Here is a 15,774-nt window from a genome sequence, read left to right on the forward strand (position 1 = left end):
ATCAGGACGGACTAATCCTAGTACTAGAGAAAGACTGTTCAAAATGCCACGGAGGTTCGAGTGGATGACGATCACTTGTACTGAGTAGAGGCAAACCCAGGCCTGCCATCTCCAGAGCCCGTGCTCACAGAAGAGCCTCTGGGAAAACAGGGGCCGGATGAGAAGGGACAGGGCACTCAGCCAGTGTAAAGCCAGTAAGCTCGCCAGGTGGACGGGAGGGGGCAAGCGTCTCAGGTCCAGGGCACAGAGCACAGGTGCAAGTGTGTGAAAGAATCTGGCACGTTCTGGGAGCCACAAGTAGCACAAAAGGCTGGAAAGTAAAAGACGAAATGGATGTAGAGAGTGACGGCAGATGAGGTCGCAAAGGCGGGCAGAGTCCAGATCACTAGGCATTTCTATGCCTTGCTAAGGGGTCTGGATTTTATTCTACAAGCCAGAGTTTTCACAAGTGTGTTTTGCCAAACACCAGTGTCACAATATGCTCCAAGAATAAAGGAAGAAAAAAAATGGATGGTCAAATTAGTTAGGAAAAGACTGTATACTATGTACCCCTCTCGGGAGATTCATAGGCAGTTAGGCAATCTAAGTGTTTAAGAATTTCCACAGTAAAGAAAGAATCCTACTGAACTTTCTCTAACCCAGGGTTTCTCAAACTTTTTTGATCAGGGACTGCTTTGTGCCTAACATCTACTAATATCCCACTTTCCTGCTTTGGGCAACGGGGACATGGCAGAAAGCAAGAAATCACCCCCTTGGCTGTGTATTTCAGGAAGACAGCTCTGGAGGCCAAGCGAGGGACGGACGGCGGAGGGAAGCAGGACGGCAGACTGGAAGTGAGGAGGCTGGTGCAGCGACTCAGCGGAGAGATAAGGAGAAGCGAGGAGGAGAGAAGACGGATGGGAGGGGCCCAGCTGGAGGGATAAAGAGGGAGACTCGCCAGAACCCACCAACAGACTCCATATGGAGACAGCGGAAGGGAGGCCTGAGCAGTGAGGTGGTGCAGTCACCCTGGATAAGGACCAGCTGAGAGAAGCTGAGGTTGGTTTTGGACAGGCTGAACTCGAGGTCCGTCTGGGGAGGAGAGGTCTGACCTCGACACAAATCAGGAGTGATCCCTGTGCGGGGGGACACGTGCAACCACAGGGGTACGTGTAAGAATGGCCAAGGGGCATGAGAGGAGGGGGAAGAGAACCCCCAGTAATCTGGGAGTCAAGGGGGTAGACGGGAGGAAAGGAACTACCAATAGCAGCTGAGGAGGAGTAATCAGAGAGAAATTCTAGAAGAATACACGTGAGACTATTTTCTAATTCCCTTGTTTTAAGTGCAGAATAAAAATAATACTAATCATTTACTGACTATTAACTAGGTGGCAAACCGCTTGTGTTATTTTGGACACTTTCAGTATGGGGCAGTTAAATAAATATCATGTTAAAGATTGATATTGATATTGCAAAGTAGGTAAAATCTCCACTCCTTATAATCTACATTCAGAGTATGCTTCACTTGCATCCTAAATTTGGTATCTCTTATAGCACGGTCATTATTAGTACCTAGCTTTTATGTATTTATTCTTTATATCCCCAAGTCACTTGTAAGTCCCTGGAGACCAAGGGCGTGTTTCACAGCAGGGGTGACTATAAAGTTGTAAATCTTGAACAGAGGCAACAAGAACCCTGTCTCTAGATGACCACTGACTCGGGCTCTTGGCGAGGGTCTCCACCGCCCCAGCCTTGCCTCTGCTGCTGCGAAGGAGTTTGGAATTTCTCGTTTAGAATCGCCATCCGAGTTTCTGAGTCACATACACAACAGATCACATTTGCCCCAATTATTTATTTTATTCTCCACACTTGCTCCAAAGACATTTTGGTTTTTCCAAAAAGAAAAAGGAAAGCTTCCCTGGAGGAATGCTTTTCTCTCAATGGGGAGATTTATGAGAACTCTGCAGGGCCCTGGGAGTAAGAGTAGCTTCCCATGGTGACAACACTCAAGTGGAATGTGGAAATTCGAAATGCTGGGTTACTTGTTCAAAATACAAACCCACTTTACAAACCCAAAATACTGACCCACTTTACGGGTCACACCTTTTATATTACACACTGTTATGTGCTAAGCTACACTGGTCACCTGTTTTTGGAGAACATTCTATCCTCATTATAACGTGGCCGTTGGGTGGTAAGTGCTGGTACTAACAAACTTTTAAATTTTAATGGGATTCATGAAGAGAAGGGAAAGCTCCAGGGAGAGGTGAAGATGGAGGCTTAGTGTCAGGAAGTGACCAGGGTGTATCTGGGTGGGTATCTCTGGCAGAATGCTCATTACGCTCTGGAAGCAAACACAAATGAAGGCTGTCGACTCTCATTAGCATCCTCTGGTGCTCTCTGTATCTCCATATGGAGAGTGTGCAGTCAAGAGAAATTAGGGGTTCACGTGGGTGAACTTCCCATGAAACAAATCACTCATGGAAATAACTCATCTTTTTTCAATTGTAGTATTCAATATGCACTGCTATGGATAACCAACTTCTGGGGGCTACTTGCTAGTTTCAAGGAAAATGATCATTATCAGGTTGTATGTCAAATTAACTTGAATTTTCCTCATGGTTCTAGGAAAAGCAAAATGCTGAACCCTGGGCTATTGATGTGCTGCGTGACTAGGCAAAAAAAAAAAAAAAAAAAAAAAAAAAAGAAGGGAAAGAAAAGAAAGGAAGAAAGAAATCCATTTCCTCAGAAGACACATTTAATGAGGCAACTAGGGGGTCTAAGGTGATAAATTAGAAATTCAACTAAGGGTAACAGGCTTAAAGGAAAAAGCAGAAGCTTGATGAAAAATGCAAGGGGAGAGAGAGGAATGTTTTTTTGTAAAGTGTTCAGCTTCATACTGATAAATCTATGCTTGTTGATCATTTTAGCTATGATTGCTAGTGTTTAATGTCATTCATCTGGGACTCTATTACATTTGTTCTGGGATACAGAAAATAAAGGAAAAAACAGAAGACTCCAGAATGCCTACCTTGCCATCTTCTGTGTAGACGTTTTCATTATAGCCCTTTACTATCGTTCGATCAATGAACAGGCTCCGCATGACGACAATCACTTTCAACACCTTTCCCAAGGTCACCTGTCAAAACACACGTGTACAAACATGAACGCTTACACTGGAACATGCAAACCATACGAATTGGGCAAGACAATGAGAAGGAGAAAGGATCACCTCTCCTCCTGTTCCTGAGAGACGCACCAGTGGACACTCGGAGGAAAGGCGCGGTGGTCGTGCCTTGTGCCAGCCTCCTAAGGCATTTAAGATGGCACAGGTCCCAATTCATCTAACTACTCTGAATTTATTTATAATATTGGCTTATAAACTCTCAGGATAATTTCCAAATGTTTACTATCTGCTGGATAAAGTAAGTTTCCCTTTTTTTTTTTTTTCCTGTCTTAAGATTACCTTCTTCAAAGACAATCCTACAATTCTGGCCTTCTAGGAGTTAGTGAGCACATTTGTTTTCATATTATGTCATGAGCCTATGTACACCCATGGACTATGTAGAGAGTACAATAGAGGGATGAAAGGCAGGCACAAGATACCCCCTGGTTGAACTTTTTTTTTTTTTTTTAATATTTATTTATTTGGCTGTGTGGGATCTTCGTTGCGGCACGAGGGATTTTTTAGTTGCGGCATGTGGGATCTAGTCCCCTGACCAGGGATCGAACCTGGGTCCCCTGCACTGGGGGCACAGAGTCTTAGCCACTGTACCACCAGGGAAATCCCTGAACTATCTAATTTTAACAGCTGGTAAAAAGTGGAGCAGTTCTGAAGGTAAATGAAAAGTAGCTGAATTTTATCTCCAAAAAGGAACATGGTCCTGTAAATACATCTAAGTGCTTTTACTCTCTTAGAACCTAAGCACATGTTATAGATTAAAAAAAAAAAAACAAAGAACAAAAAACAAAAACCTAAAAAAAGTGCAGTTTCATACATGCCAGGGAAAAAGTGACCTGCTGGGCTTGCCGAAAAGGCTCAGGCTTCAGAATAGAAACAGCGCCTTCTTTTCTTTTAGGGGCTCACGAAACCCTTCTGATGACTTTGTCAAGCCTCCTCTTTCATTTCCTAGATGAGACCCTAAAAGCAGACTCGGCAAAGGACCCAACCCAAGGCCCACTGTCTGGGTTGGTCCATGAGGCTCTGACATCACAGAATTGGCTAAAAGGAGTCCTGCTGGACTCAGACAAGAGTCTCTGCCCCAAGCAGCAACCCGGATCCCGCAACTCCAGCAGCAGGCCGTTTCTCGGGACGCCACCTTCAACCATCCTTTCCTTACTTCCTCATTCCTTGCAGCTCTTAGCCTACTGTTCAAAACAACAATGGTCTTCTCTTCTTGATCAGTCCTGGGTGTCAGTGAACATTACTAATACCTAGTTCCTTCAATAACGTCTAGTGCTGAGTTGATCTCTATTTCTATATGCCCCAAATAGTACAGAATATAAACGGGGTAAGAAAAAGATATGACACGTTTATTTACATTTAAGAGAATGTTAAAAGCACCTTATTTCTGGATAGTACTTTTTAAATATTGCTATACCATGTAACATTTAATGGGTCATTTCTTGCATAACTGGAAATCACTCTTTAAGGATGCCAATAAACCAGCAAGGTAGGAACAGAAACTCTGTCTCTAGTTTACATGCAGTCTTGGAAGGAAGCAAGGGAGGGAGAGGAATCCAGTTATAGTTTTGGCAGTCATAAGCACTGAAATTAATAGCCTCTCGCTGGGCTAGAGTGAAGGTCCAACATACCCCCTCCAACAGTGCCACCATTTTCTAACATATTTTAACTCTCTTTGCTAAAAAGCGTAGATAACTAAGCAATTGTTTCCTTAAAAGGAACGAAATCTAGCTGACTTTAACTGATAAATTCCCTTAGTAATCTCTCAAGCTTCTTAAAATGAAATTAAAAAAAAAAACCACACTAAAGATACTAGAAATGTTATATTTAATTTTTTTGTTTTTATAAGTGATTTTTGGTATTTTAAAGTCAACTAATAGTAAAACAGTTAATAAACGCTTATTATGGAACAATCTAAAATTAGAGAAAAAAGGAATAAAATAATTGTTTATAGACTTTCCATCCAAAGATAATCACCACTTTAACATTTTGGGGTACTTCCTTTTAGTCTTTTTACTATCAAAGATGCATGGTTTTTGGATTTTTCACATGTTTATAACTGAAACTAAACATATAATTTCAAGTCAAAATTTTATTTAAAATTATGAGGTAAGCATCGTTCCATACTGCTGTGTAGTCTTCAAAACTGGCATTACACGTGGCCTGGCATTCTATTGAGTGGCTATACTATAATTTCTTTAACCATTCTCCTATTGCTGGGCATTAGTTGCTTCCAAATTTTCCCTAATATTAATATTAGGCTTCAATGTGCCCTTTTGTTCACCAAATTTTTGCTGCATTTGGTATTATTTCCTGAGGATAGATTGGTAGAATTGTAATTACTGGGGCAAACAGTACAAATATTTTAAGGCTTTTGATACAATCTACCACAAGGGTTAAGAACACTCTTGTCAGCACTCCACTCTTATCAGCAATGGGTGCTATTAAATCAAAACAAAACAAAATAAAATCCACCCCCTCCCAGAAGTACCGACTTAATTACCTTCTTTAAACCTTTTATTATGGAAGACTTAAAAAAACATACACAGAAGTAAATGAAATAGTATAAAGAACCTCCATGGACCCATCCCAATGTCAACAGCTACAAGTCTCGGCAGATCTTTGTTTTACCTACACCCTCACCTACTTTTCCCTTCCTGAATTATTTTGAAACAAATAACAGCCATGGTATCATTTTATCCGTAAATATTTCAGTCTGTATCTCTAAAAGGGCTCTGAAAACAAAAAATCATACCCATGCTGCCACGCCACATCTAAAACAACAACAGGAATCCTCTAGTGTTATCAAGCCTGCAGTTCAGTCAGTGCTCATTTCCAACAGTCTCATAAATGCCACCTTAAAAAAAAACTTTGCTTGTATCAGGATCTGAGTATGGTCCACACAATGGAACTGGCTGACCTATCTCATAAGTCTCTCCTAAACTCAAGGTATCCCTCTCTCTATCCCCTCTCCCCATTCTATTTGCCGAAGAAACTGGGTCATTTTTTCTATAGAGTTTTCCACAGTCTGGATTTTGCGGATGGCGTCCCGGTGGTGTACATGTTACTCCTTGCTCTGTACTTCCTGTAAATTGGTAATTAGATGAGATTCAGGCTTGATTTCTTTTTTTTTTTTTTTGGCAAGACTACTTCACAGGGGTGTCACAGACTACCAACAGGAGGCATGTGAGGGTGGGTGTCTCAGTTTGTGATGCTGGCAGCTGATGGCCCGTTACATTCACCAGGGGTTACAGACGGTCGTATTCCAATGAGATCAACAGCCTTCATTTATTAGCTGGAACACTTCTATAAAGAAAAACTTCCCCTGTCTACTAACTGGTTACCCAGTGGTAGAATTTATTATATATGTGAGAGAGGATAAATGCTCAATTCTTTCCATTTATTTACCAGCTTTCTTTTTTTAAACTTTTAATTTTATATTGGAGTATAGTTGATTGACAATGTTGTGTTACTTTCAGGTGTACAGCAAAGTGATTCGGTTATACACATACCAGTTTTCAAACAATGCACTGTTTCACTAGTTTACTTCCAATGTAGATGGCTTAGTTTTTTTCCCTTAACATTATTATAAACTCAAAGAGTGAAACATATTTGATATATTTTTGTCTGACGCAATTCTTCTTCTTATAGACGCTCGAACTGTCCTGTCTGTGGCTGGTGGGCATCTTTTTGAGGCTGAATCCTTTCGTCGTAACCCTAGTCTCTGTGACGGCTTCCTTGCTGTCTGGTATATGATACCCCGGGCCTGTCCTGTACGGTTCCCACCTGAGGTCATGAATCAGCCATCTCCTCAAGCAACTCCGGTTCTTTCCAGTGGGAGATGGTATTTCAAGACCGCAACCAGAGCAAGGGGCAAGTCATTTTTGGATAGGTTAGATTTTTTCTTTTTCATTCTATGAATCTGGATTAGGATAGTTTTTCCTTTCCCCCTTTTTTTCTCATCCTACATTCATGTATTGAGGTTTAAGCGTTTCGTCTTCTTTTCTAATAAAAAAATAAGATACTCCGCATACGGCCCCCCCACTCCTGCCCCCCCACTCATACTTCGCACCTCTGCCCGCCACCCTCAGCCCGCCATCCCTCCCCCCACCCCTCCTGCCCGCTTTGCCCTGGAGCCCTGGGACAGGCTGGGTCTCCATGCCCCGCCTCGTGCGCTGCGGCTTCACGCTCTCAGGGAAGGGGCAGGAGCCGGGAAGGCTCACCAAGAGCATCCCTCCGGCTTGTGTCTGTCCCGGGCTGTGCTGGTTTATCGACACCCAGTGCTATGAAGTCTGGCTCTGGTTTACTTCTATAATCTCTTGGACCCGTCAAGGTCTATGAAGTTTGTCAATTCTTATTTTTTATAGAGCCAGAAAGGACCCTGGTACTCAACTAGATTGCAAATGCATAGATTTATGGCTTTTTGAATTTTTAACATGGTCATAATGAAACTGCATACACAATTTTGAAGCTTAACGTTTCGAGGCTCTGGAATCAGGCGCATTTGGAAGCGGATCTCGGCTCTGCTACTGGACAGCTTGGCCCAGTTACCTACCTTCTCTGAACATCCCTTTCCTCCATCCAATGGAGATAATGACAGCAGCTCCATCTCAGAAATGGCCGCGGGGAGTCAAGGAGACAATGCACCTGATAAGGGGTGTGGCACAGGGCCTGGTTCCCAGGGGCAGCTATTGCTACTTAGCCCAACACCTTGTCTGGACCTCACAGAGGTCTTGAAGCCAGTTAACATCAAAGCTGGAACCAGAGGGCTGCTGCCTCCAGTCCAGTGAAACTGCCACCTATGCTAATCTGCCTTTCTGCTGTCACACCTGGGGCTAAAGGGACACTGCAGAGAGCGGGTGACAGTTGTGCAGGCCCTGAAGTATGAACAAAAATGTGCTCCTGTTGAATGACTGCTGAGAGTCTGCAAGCCTGAGGTGCAGGCGGTGTGGGGAAGGTACGAAGCTGCCACGTAGGCTGATCTTGCTGACTCCCAAAAGACGCCATTTACTGTGAAGGTCAAGTCCACTGGGACTCTGTGCCACACCTGCCACTTACAGACAGGGTGACCAAGGGCACGTCAAGCCACCTCTCGTGCCTGCTCACACAGCTGCAAAATGCGGAGGGGCCTGCTGAGGAATTAAATGCGACGATGATCCATGGGAGACGCATGGCCGCGGGCGTGGCGCACCACACAGCTCACCGGCCATCAGCCTTCGTCCTCCTCAGAGGCGGTGCGGTGGAGAGGGTCCTAGGAGCCCTTCAAGTCCTGCCCTCAAGGTGGAGCTTCGTGCGTGTTCTCTAATGTTCTTTCCAGCTCGCACGTCACCCTATAATGATTCAGATTCTTATGTATCTGGACTGTGCCGGTTCCTAACGTATCTGGATGCAGCAGGTTGCAATGACCTTGGAGTTTTGGTAGACTGATACGGCGGTGCAGCATATACAGGCCAACAGACATCGTTCTACAAACTAGCCAATGCTGGCCATGGCTGGAGCAAAATGCCCAGAGACGGGACTACAGGTCGGTGCCTGGCAACTGCTATGGGATCCCACAAATAAAGCTAATGCATCTGGTAATGAAGTGGGCTTGCCGTTGCCAAGGTAACCCTTCTTCTACACTGAGCAGGTCACTCACTACTTCTGCGTCTGTCCCCGTGTGCTCAGATGGCAAGTTGTGAAGAGTCTAGGGGTGCACTGTGCTTCCCCAACGGCAACCAAGTTGCGCTTGGAAAGGAAGCCGCTGGGCTGGACCACCCAGCCGGCCATCACCCTTCCAGGAAGTGCCCTTAGAGATGCTGTCACAGCCCATCCCCTTGCGGGGGCTGCATCAGTGGTCTTCTCTATCTGTTCTATGGCAGTCGCCTACCAAGCTGTATGGCACTGGGAGAATTTCTAGTTCACTATGGCGAGGCAAGTCACAAAGTGGGAGGCAAGTTGAAGAGAATAGCAAAGATATTTCGTTCTGCTCTGCCGCTGACTGCTATCCAACGCAAACGTAACAAATCTGGTAGTTGAGACGTTATCTACACTGGCAGACCAGGTGAGCTTGGAAGGTGGGAGAAGCTGATCGCTTGCAACCTCACTCCCCTGGGCTTGTGCAGGGAGAAGGCACCCTGAGGCTGAGCAGTAGCTGTGTCCAGGATGCAGCGGAGGCGAGCTGACCAGCGGCTTATTCGCACGAGGAACCTGGACTGGACACAGCCCCCCCGGCCCGGCATAAAGCACGCGTGTGGGAGGTGAAGTGGGGAGCACAATATTTGTCACTCAGACAAAGGCTGCATGGATGAGCCCTGCTTTTGGGGCAGGGATACAGTTTAAAAAAAAAAAAGAAGCCAGCCATATATACAGGTGTCTACAAATGTTATTTTCCAGGTACAGACAAGGTAAAAGTTTACTGTGTAGGTGTCCTTAAGGGGTCTGCTGTACTTGAAATGATGTTTTTCAAAGTGTAGTTAGAAAGGGGTGGGGAGGAAGGGAGAGAAGGGCAGACAGGCACCTACAGGAGGTTCAGGAACAGTTTTTCTTCAGTACAGAACCAAGAACCTTCCTCTTTGCACTAATGACAAAGAAAGATGAGGATAAAGTGAATGATCCCAATAAGCATTTATTTATTGACTATGTAAGTGGATGTATTATGTGACGCACTGGGCAAGGACACTACTTCAGAGAATCATGTAACTTTAGAGCTGGCAAGTTTTAAAAAGTCATTTTCTCCAACTCCCCCATTTTCAAAGGGGTAAACTGAAGCCTAGAGAGGTTAAGAAGTATCAAATATGGCTCCTACCTTGAAGGAGCTGATAAAACTGACATATGCCTGAACTAACTGGAGGGCGGTACACGGCGCTTTACCACATGGGGCTCACCGTGTACTTGAGAAGTTTTGGGGAGAAGAGTGCTGCGTCACTGAGCTGCCGGAACACACCTGGTTGGGCGCCTGTCCGTTTTACCCTGCGTTTTGAAAGGTGGAGTTGGTGGTATAGACGAGCACTCCCCAGATGATGTCCCATGAAACATTCCTCCAAGAGATGTTCTTACATGTGACCTGGAAAAAACGTTCCCCCAAGCTTTTCCCTGACGCCTGGGGGTCTTCCCCCGAGTAATGCGGACACCCCCTTGGCTCTATGACAAGGACTGGGGCGCGCCCACGGGGCCGTAGTTTCCTCCTCTACCTAAGAACCCTGCCGTACAGCCCAGGCAGGTGTCTCAGTCTCATTCTGAATAGAAGGAAGCTGAGGTTTAGCAAGCTTTGAGGGCAAGGTCACTGCTGTTCTGCGCAGGGCCGGGCGCCTGCCTCTTGCTGTTTCCCCTTCTCATGCCTGGTCCATGACCCCGCAGCAGCGGCTCTAAATCACAAGACACGGTGACCACAGAGCCTAGGACCATCTAATCCTCGAACCGCCTGCCGTATTTTCTAGAACTCTGGTAAGTGGCTCAAAACCGTGCTTCACAAGGCTCCTGGCTTTCCCTCCCAAATGGCTTTATACTCACACTCCTGACCTCATCTATAAGATGCCACTAAAACACTTGCTTTGTCTAATTTTAGCGGTTTTTTTTTTTTTTTTTTTTTTTTTTTTAAAGTGAGCGCTCTGAATCCTGCACAGCTGCTAGGCATGTGCAGCCCTGACAGAATCGTGCTGGGACGGAACTGCTCTCCTGACAGCAGGCCTCGCAAAGCTGCAGCAGCAAGAAGGACCGGGACCCGGAGGTACAGAGGGAAACTGGCTGCTGCTTCTTTCTAGGAAAACGGTAAAACTGGAAATAACGGAGACAGACCAACCCTGAAAGGCTGAAACGCTGGCCAAGCTGAGGCAGAGAAGATAAACCTGCTGTCGTGGCTGGAAGAGGAGGTCCCTGGTACGAGGCGCTGGACGGACAGTACCAGTCGTGACAAGAAAACGGGCCACGTGACTTGGAAACCAAGAGGTCAGACGGAGGGAGCACCAACGATTAAAACTGATATTCCTCTACGCCGAAGGTCACTTGTTTTTTGCTCAATGGGGTGGCTCAGTTATACCTCTGGTGATGAAATGCAATGCCACGTAGTGTGATACAAGAAAGAGAAAATCAAACTGGAAAGCGACTCCCATGGACGGGCTAGATTTGAGATGTGAAGTTGTTACAGCCTCAAGAGGTAAATTATATCTTCCCTTTTGACAAAGACCTAGGAAAAATAAGGCAGATAAGCTGACTTTCGGTTCTGTCTACCAACAAGTTAGAAAATCAACTTGCCAGCAAGGCAAGGAAGCATGGGAGTTTCGTGTAAGGACTCTGGGGGAAGAAAAGACCTGAGTTTAGATTTCAGCTCTGCCCCCTCCTGGCTGTGTGACTTGAGGCAAGTTACCTGGCCTATGAAGCCCCAACTTTCTTGCCTGTAGGACCCAGCATAAGGCTGCTGTGAGGAGGAAATGACACCAGACTCGTGAAGGGCTTAGCACTGTGATTCAGACTTGGCCAGTACGCCATCCGTGGTCATGCTGGGTGACTCCCTCCTTGCCCTTGTCATGGGGCACAGGCGGCATGGGGAGGGGGCGAGGGCCAGGGCTTTGGAGCCTGAGAGACCCAAGTTCAAATTCTGCCTCTGCCATGTACAAAGCAGCGTGGCTCTGGGAAAACCAACTCACGTGAGCTCTGGCTTCCTCGTGTCTAAGGTGGAACCCTTTATAAGGACTGGGCATCCACTGCTATTAAGTGTCCAGGGGAGTCACTACTGTCACTCGTTACGTGGTAGCAATTGCTGTATCACTGCGGTAATCCTTTTTAACAGTTACGAAGCACCCCGCCTAATAAGATAGGTTCATTTTTCTTTAGGTGGCTTATTCCCTTGATGAGTACATTTGAATCATTTCCTAAGGAGCCATCAGTGTTAACAATCTGGGCACTTCTGATCTTCCTGAACCCATTCCTCTCTTCAAAAGTCACAACTGCCCTGATGGGAGTGGAGTTTCATCAGAGACGTCTTACTCATTCTCCAAGTTCGTTTTCATGACAAGGAAGGATTAAGAAATAAGTTTCCATTTCATACGATAAATAACAACTTCCTCACAGCCTTCCTCTCTCATCTGGTTTCATGTTCCCCTCAACGACAACAAAATTCACACACAATGTAAAGAAGCAAAAAGGCAACAGAGAAAAACTGTGCTTCCTGACCTTGGTTTCTGGCTACCTTACAGGGTTTCCCTTGCAGTGTCATGAAAAATCCCCCAAACCGTCAAAATAGAATTTAGTTCATTTTCATTTATAAAACATACATTCAAATATATAACATAAACCCCTCTGGGAAAAAGGAGAATACGACGCCTGTATAAAAATAGGGCATCAAGATTCCAAAAAGATGTTGTGAGAATGAAGTGGGATACGGGTTAGCTGACAAAAGGAGAAGCTGACTATTGTTTTCTCCAATATGCTGAAAACGTCAAGTTTCTACTAAGGGATGTGATGTGGAATCCCCGTCAGCACACACACCCTTTACTTGTCCCCTGCCCTGAACACGGCAGCAAGGAAGCCACCACACTCAACGTTCCCGTCTTGCAGGACATGCCTGCTGCCCGGGAAGCAGCTATTTTCTGTCCTGGGCGGAACCAGTTGGCCCAGGGGTAGGAACTGGGTCTGGTACAGAAGGTTCTCCCCATACTGGCTAGGCCACGTAAACTGCCTCCTTCCAGAATCTGGCCTGGAGAACATGGAGAAGACTGGGAACCAAAAATAGCACTCCTGTGAGAAGGAGGCCATGTAGCAAGAGAGGGTGGAGGAATGAAGTGCTGGGGAAAGGAGGAGGGGAGACAGACAGACAGACGGATGCCCTGGAACCTGGAGCTGCATTGAACTGCAGATGGCTTTCCAGTTCTCCCCCTCCTTCCACCCAACAGTTACTTGTTAATGCATGTCATGTGCAGGCTAGGCATTAGGTACACAGAGATAAACGCAAGAGACCTTCAGAGAGCTAATAGTCCTGGTGCAGGAGACAGGCAACAAATAAGTATATAAATAAAAATGTATAATTTGCCAAGAGTTTTAAAGGAAATAAGCAAAAAGGGAAGAGCTCAAAGAAGAGAGATTATTCAGGCAATACCTATGTGCGAAAAAAATGACATTTAGATCAGACGATTCAATTATTCGTTTGTTCATTGAATTCACTCCAGTACTTCTTGGACACTCACTATTGTACCAAGCATCGGCCTAAGGATTAGAGATGGAGCAGTGAACAAAACATCTCATAAGGGTGCATCCTTGGTGGTGGGGGGGGTGGGCGGCGGGATGAACAGACAATAGAGAAACAAAAATATATCATCTGTGTGGGGCTAGGAAGGCAATAAAGCTGGGTGAGGGGGTAGGTTCACATGCGGTAGAAACCTACTACATAAGGTGAAGCTAGGCCATGCAGGGTGCTGGGGCAGCGGGCCCGGCCATGGGAGGAGCCTGGCAGAGGCCTGGGCGGGAAAGACCCGAGGAAGAAGGAGGAGGCCGGTGGGGTGGGCAGCAGAGCGGCAGGCGCCGGGCAAGGGCAGGCCGGGGTGCTCGTGAAGGGCAGAGGCTCTGACAAGAGGTTAGCTGCATCTGGGGTGAAGTGGAAGCCGCTGCAGGGTTTTCAGCAGAGAAATGACTGTGTGCTTTGATGTGTGCTTTAAAGAAACATGTCCTTGGCTGCTTGGTGGAGAGATCAAGAGAAGAAACAGGGAGACCACGAGAGGACGATGACAGCTTTGACTGGGGCTGTGGCAGCAGAGGAGGTGAGACGCCAGTAGATTTCAGATAGAACGAAGATGGAATTGAAGACAGGATTTGCTGATAGATGGGCTGTGAAGTGAGAGAAAGGGGAGAACTAAGGAAGCTTGTAGGTTTCTGGCTTGAGCACCAATTAGATGGTTTTGCTATTTACTGAGATAAGATGCAGAAGCAAAGGGGTAGAACAGGGGGCAGGGAAAATCACTTCTCTTTTATGAAGTTTAAGACACTTCCGAAATGTCTCAGTGGAGAGATGTTAAATGGGCAATTTGGAGACTGGGCCTCACGGCTGAGGTCTGGGCTAGACAGTTCAAGTTTATGAATGATCTTATCAGGCCCTGATTTTCAGGGCAGTCTGGGTGAATTCAGATGACCTGAAACTTCACCCTAAACCCACGCAACCGAGTAGCATTATCTGGGCTCTGAGGAGCTCAGGGGTGTCCTTCCCGGAAAAAGGCGGGTCTGTGGACTTCAATAGGAACCATTCCACTGACTGGGCGATTCACGTCCAGGCGAAGGTGATCCCCACAGAGATCTGCCACTTGCCACCTGCGTTAGAATGGGACCACGGTGCCCTCTGGCAAATGTGGCCCCATTACACCTCGGCTTCTGTCGATACCCTGTTAGGCAGCACTTGGCTTTTTAATATTTCGACTGTAGGCTATGTGCCAACTTGACCTTGACGTAGAAAATTTTAATTCAAATCAATACATGGCCAAGGTCACTTTAAAATCCAATTAATATGAATGGGAAAATATGTCCCACAGTTCTGTGAGCTGAAAATGGAACACTTGCAAGTTAACAGCAACAAAAGACACAGCCACACAAGCCTGTCTGGGTCCATCTGTGTTTGATAATGCAGCTAGCTGTGTCCTTAAATACAGGCAGGTCTTAGAACACCGAAAAACTTTACATGTTTTTGGCTTCTGTTTAGGGGAGCTTAAAATTAAACTGTAGGTTCTTTTGAAGAAAAACATAAAATGTACTGAAAACTGTGAATTCCTACACCTGACTTTAAATAAATTAAACCCTGGACTTCAACTCACCCAGGAATCCCTAGAGAAATCTAAGGCTTTAATAGAGTTTGAATAGTGGCAATTTGCATTTATATAGAACACCTTCACAAAACTGCTTGCAATGGCAACCATAACATAAGGGGAAACTGAGGCAGATATTTCCAAGACCTACTCCTACTAGCAAAGGCAACCAGGGCTACAGGTCGCTTCCTCCTCAGATTTACCACCTCTGTCCCCACATTTACTCCTTAGTGATTTTAGAGAATTGCTTACTCTATACCAAGAATCAGAGAATCATGCAACAAATGATGAGGACATTATGGTGACTGGGCTCTTCTAGGTTGTTCTCTCTTCCTTCAGCTTCATTGCTCTCCCAGCTGGAATCCTAGCTTTCCTACCCTTAAACCAGGTTAGAATAGAATATAAATCAAGCATCCATCTAAAAAGATAAAATAGCTTTGTAACTTTGAGGAACGACTGCAAATTATGTAAAATTGGAATAAAATATTATGGATGCCAGTGAAATATCATAAACCTATTTCTCAATTTATTTTATATTTGGCTATTTAAAAAAAAAAAAAAAAAAGGCTGCTGAAGGGATTGGAGCTGAGCCGTATGAGGAAAGGCCCACTTTGGGTGGCCTTTTCAGGATCCCAGGGAATCCTCATGGATTTGAGGTGCGGATGTCCTGCAACATGGGGCTGAAAAGAAAGCTTCAACCTGAACGCTGCCGGCTAAGGTCACGAGACAGTTGTGTGAGGGCGTGTGTTCACCTCTCCAGATTACACTGCGGCAGCAAATGAAAAGCAGCCCAAGTCTCTGCAGCCAAAGGACAAGCTGCTGCCTGGCATAACGTCTGTTCTGTCCTCCC

General features: G+C 45.6%; 1 protein-coding gene across 2 annotated transcripts in view; it reads right to left on the minus strand.

Annotated features, from left to right (window-relative positions):
• MED27 (mediator complex subunit 27) overlaps window positions 1–15,774 on the minus strand; it is a 201,810-nt gene that overhangs the window by 29,519 nt on the left and 156,517 nt on the right. The window contains exon 5 of one of the 2 annotated variants that reach the window (XM_036856692.1): window positions 3,010–3,117. The exons of the other annotated variant lie outside the window; for it this stretch is intronic. Coding sequence (XP_036712587.1) covers window positions 3,010–3,117 — 108 coding nt within the window. The remainder of the gene's footprint in view (window positions 1–3,009; window positions 3,118–15,774) is intronic. 2 annotated transcript variants of the gene reach the window in all.

This window comes from Balaenoptera musculus, chromosome 6 (assembly GCF_009873245.2).
Source record: "Balaenoptera musculus isolate JJ_BM4_2016_0621 chromosome 6, mBalMus1.pri.v3, whole genome shotgun sequence".
Taxonomy (NCBI): Eukaryota; Metazoa; Chordata; class Mammalia; order Artiodactyla; family Balaenopteridae; genus Balaenoptera; species Balaenoptera musculus.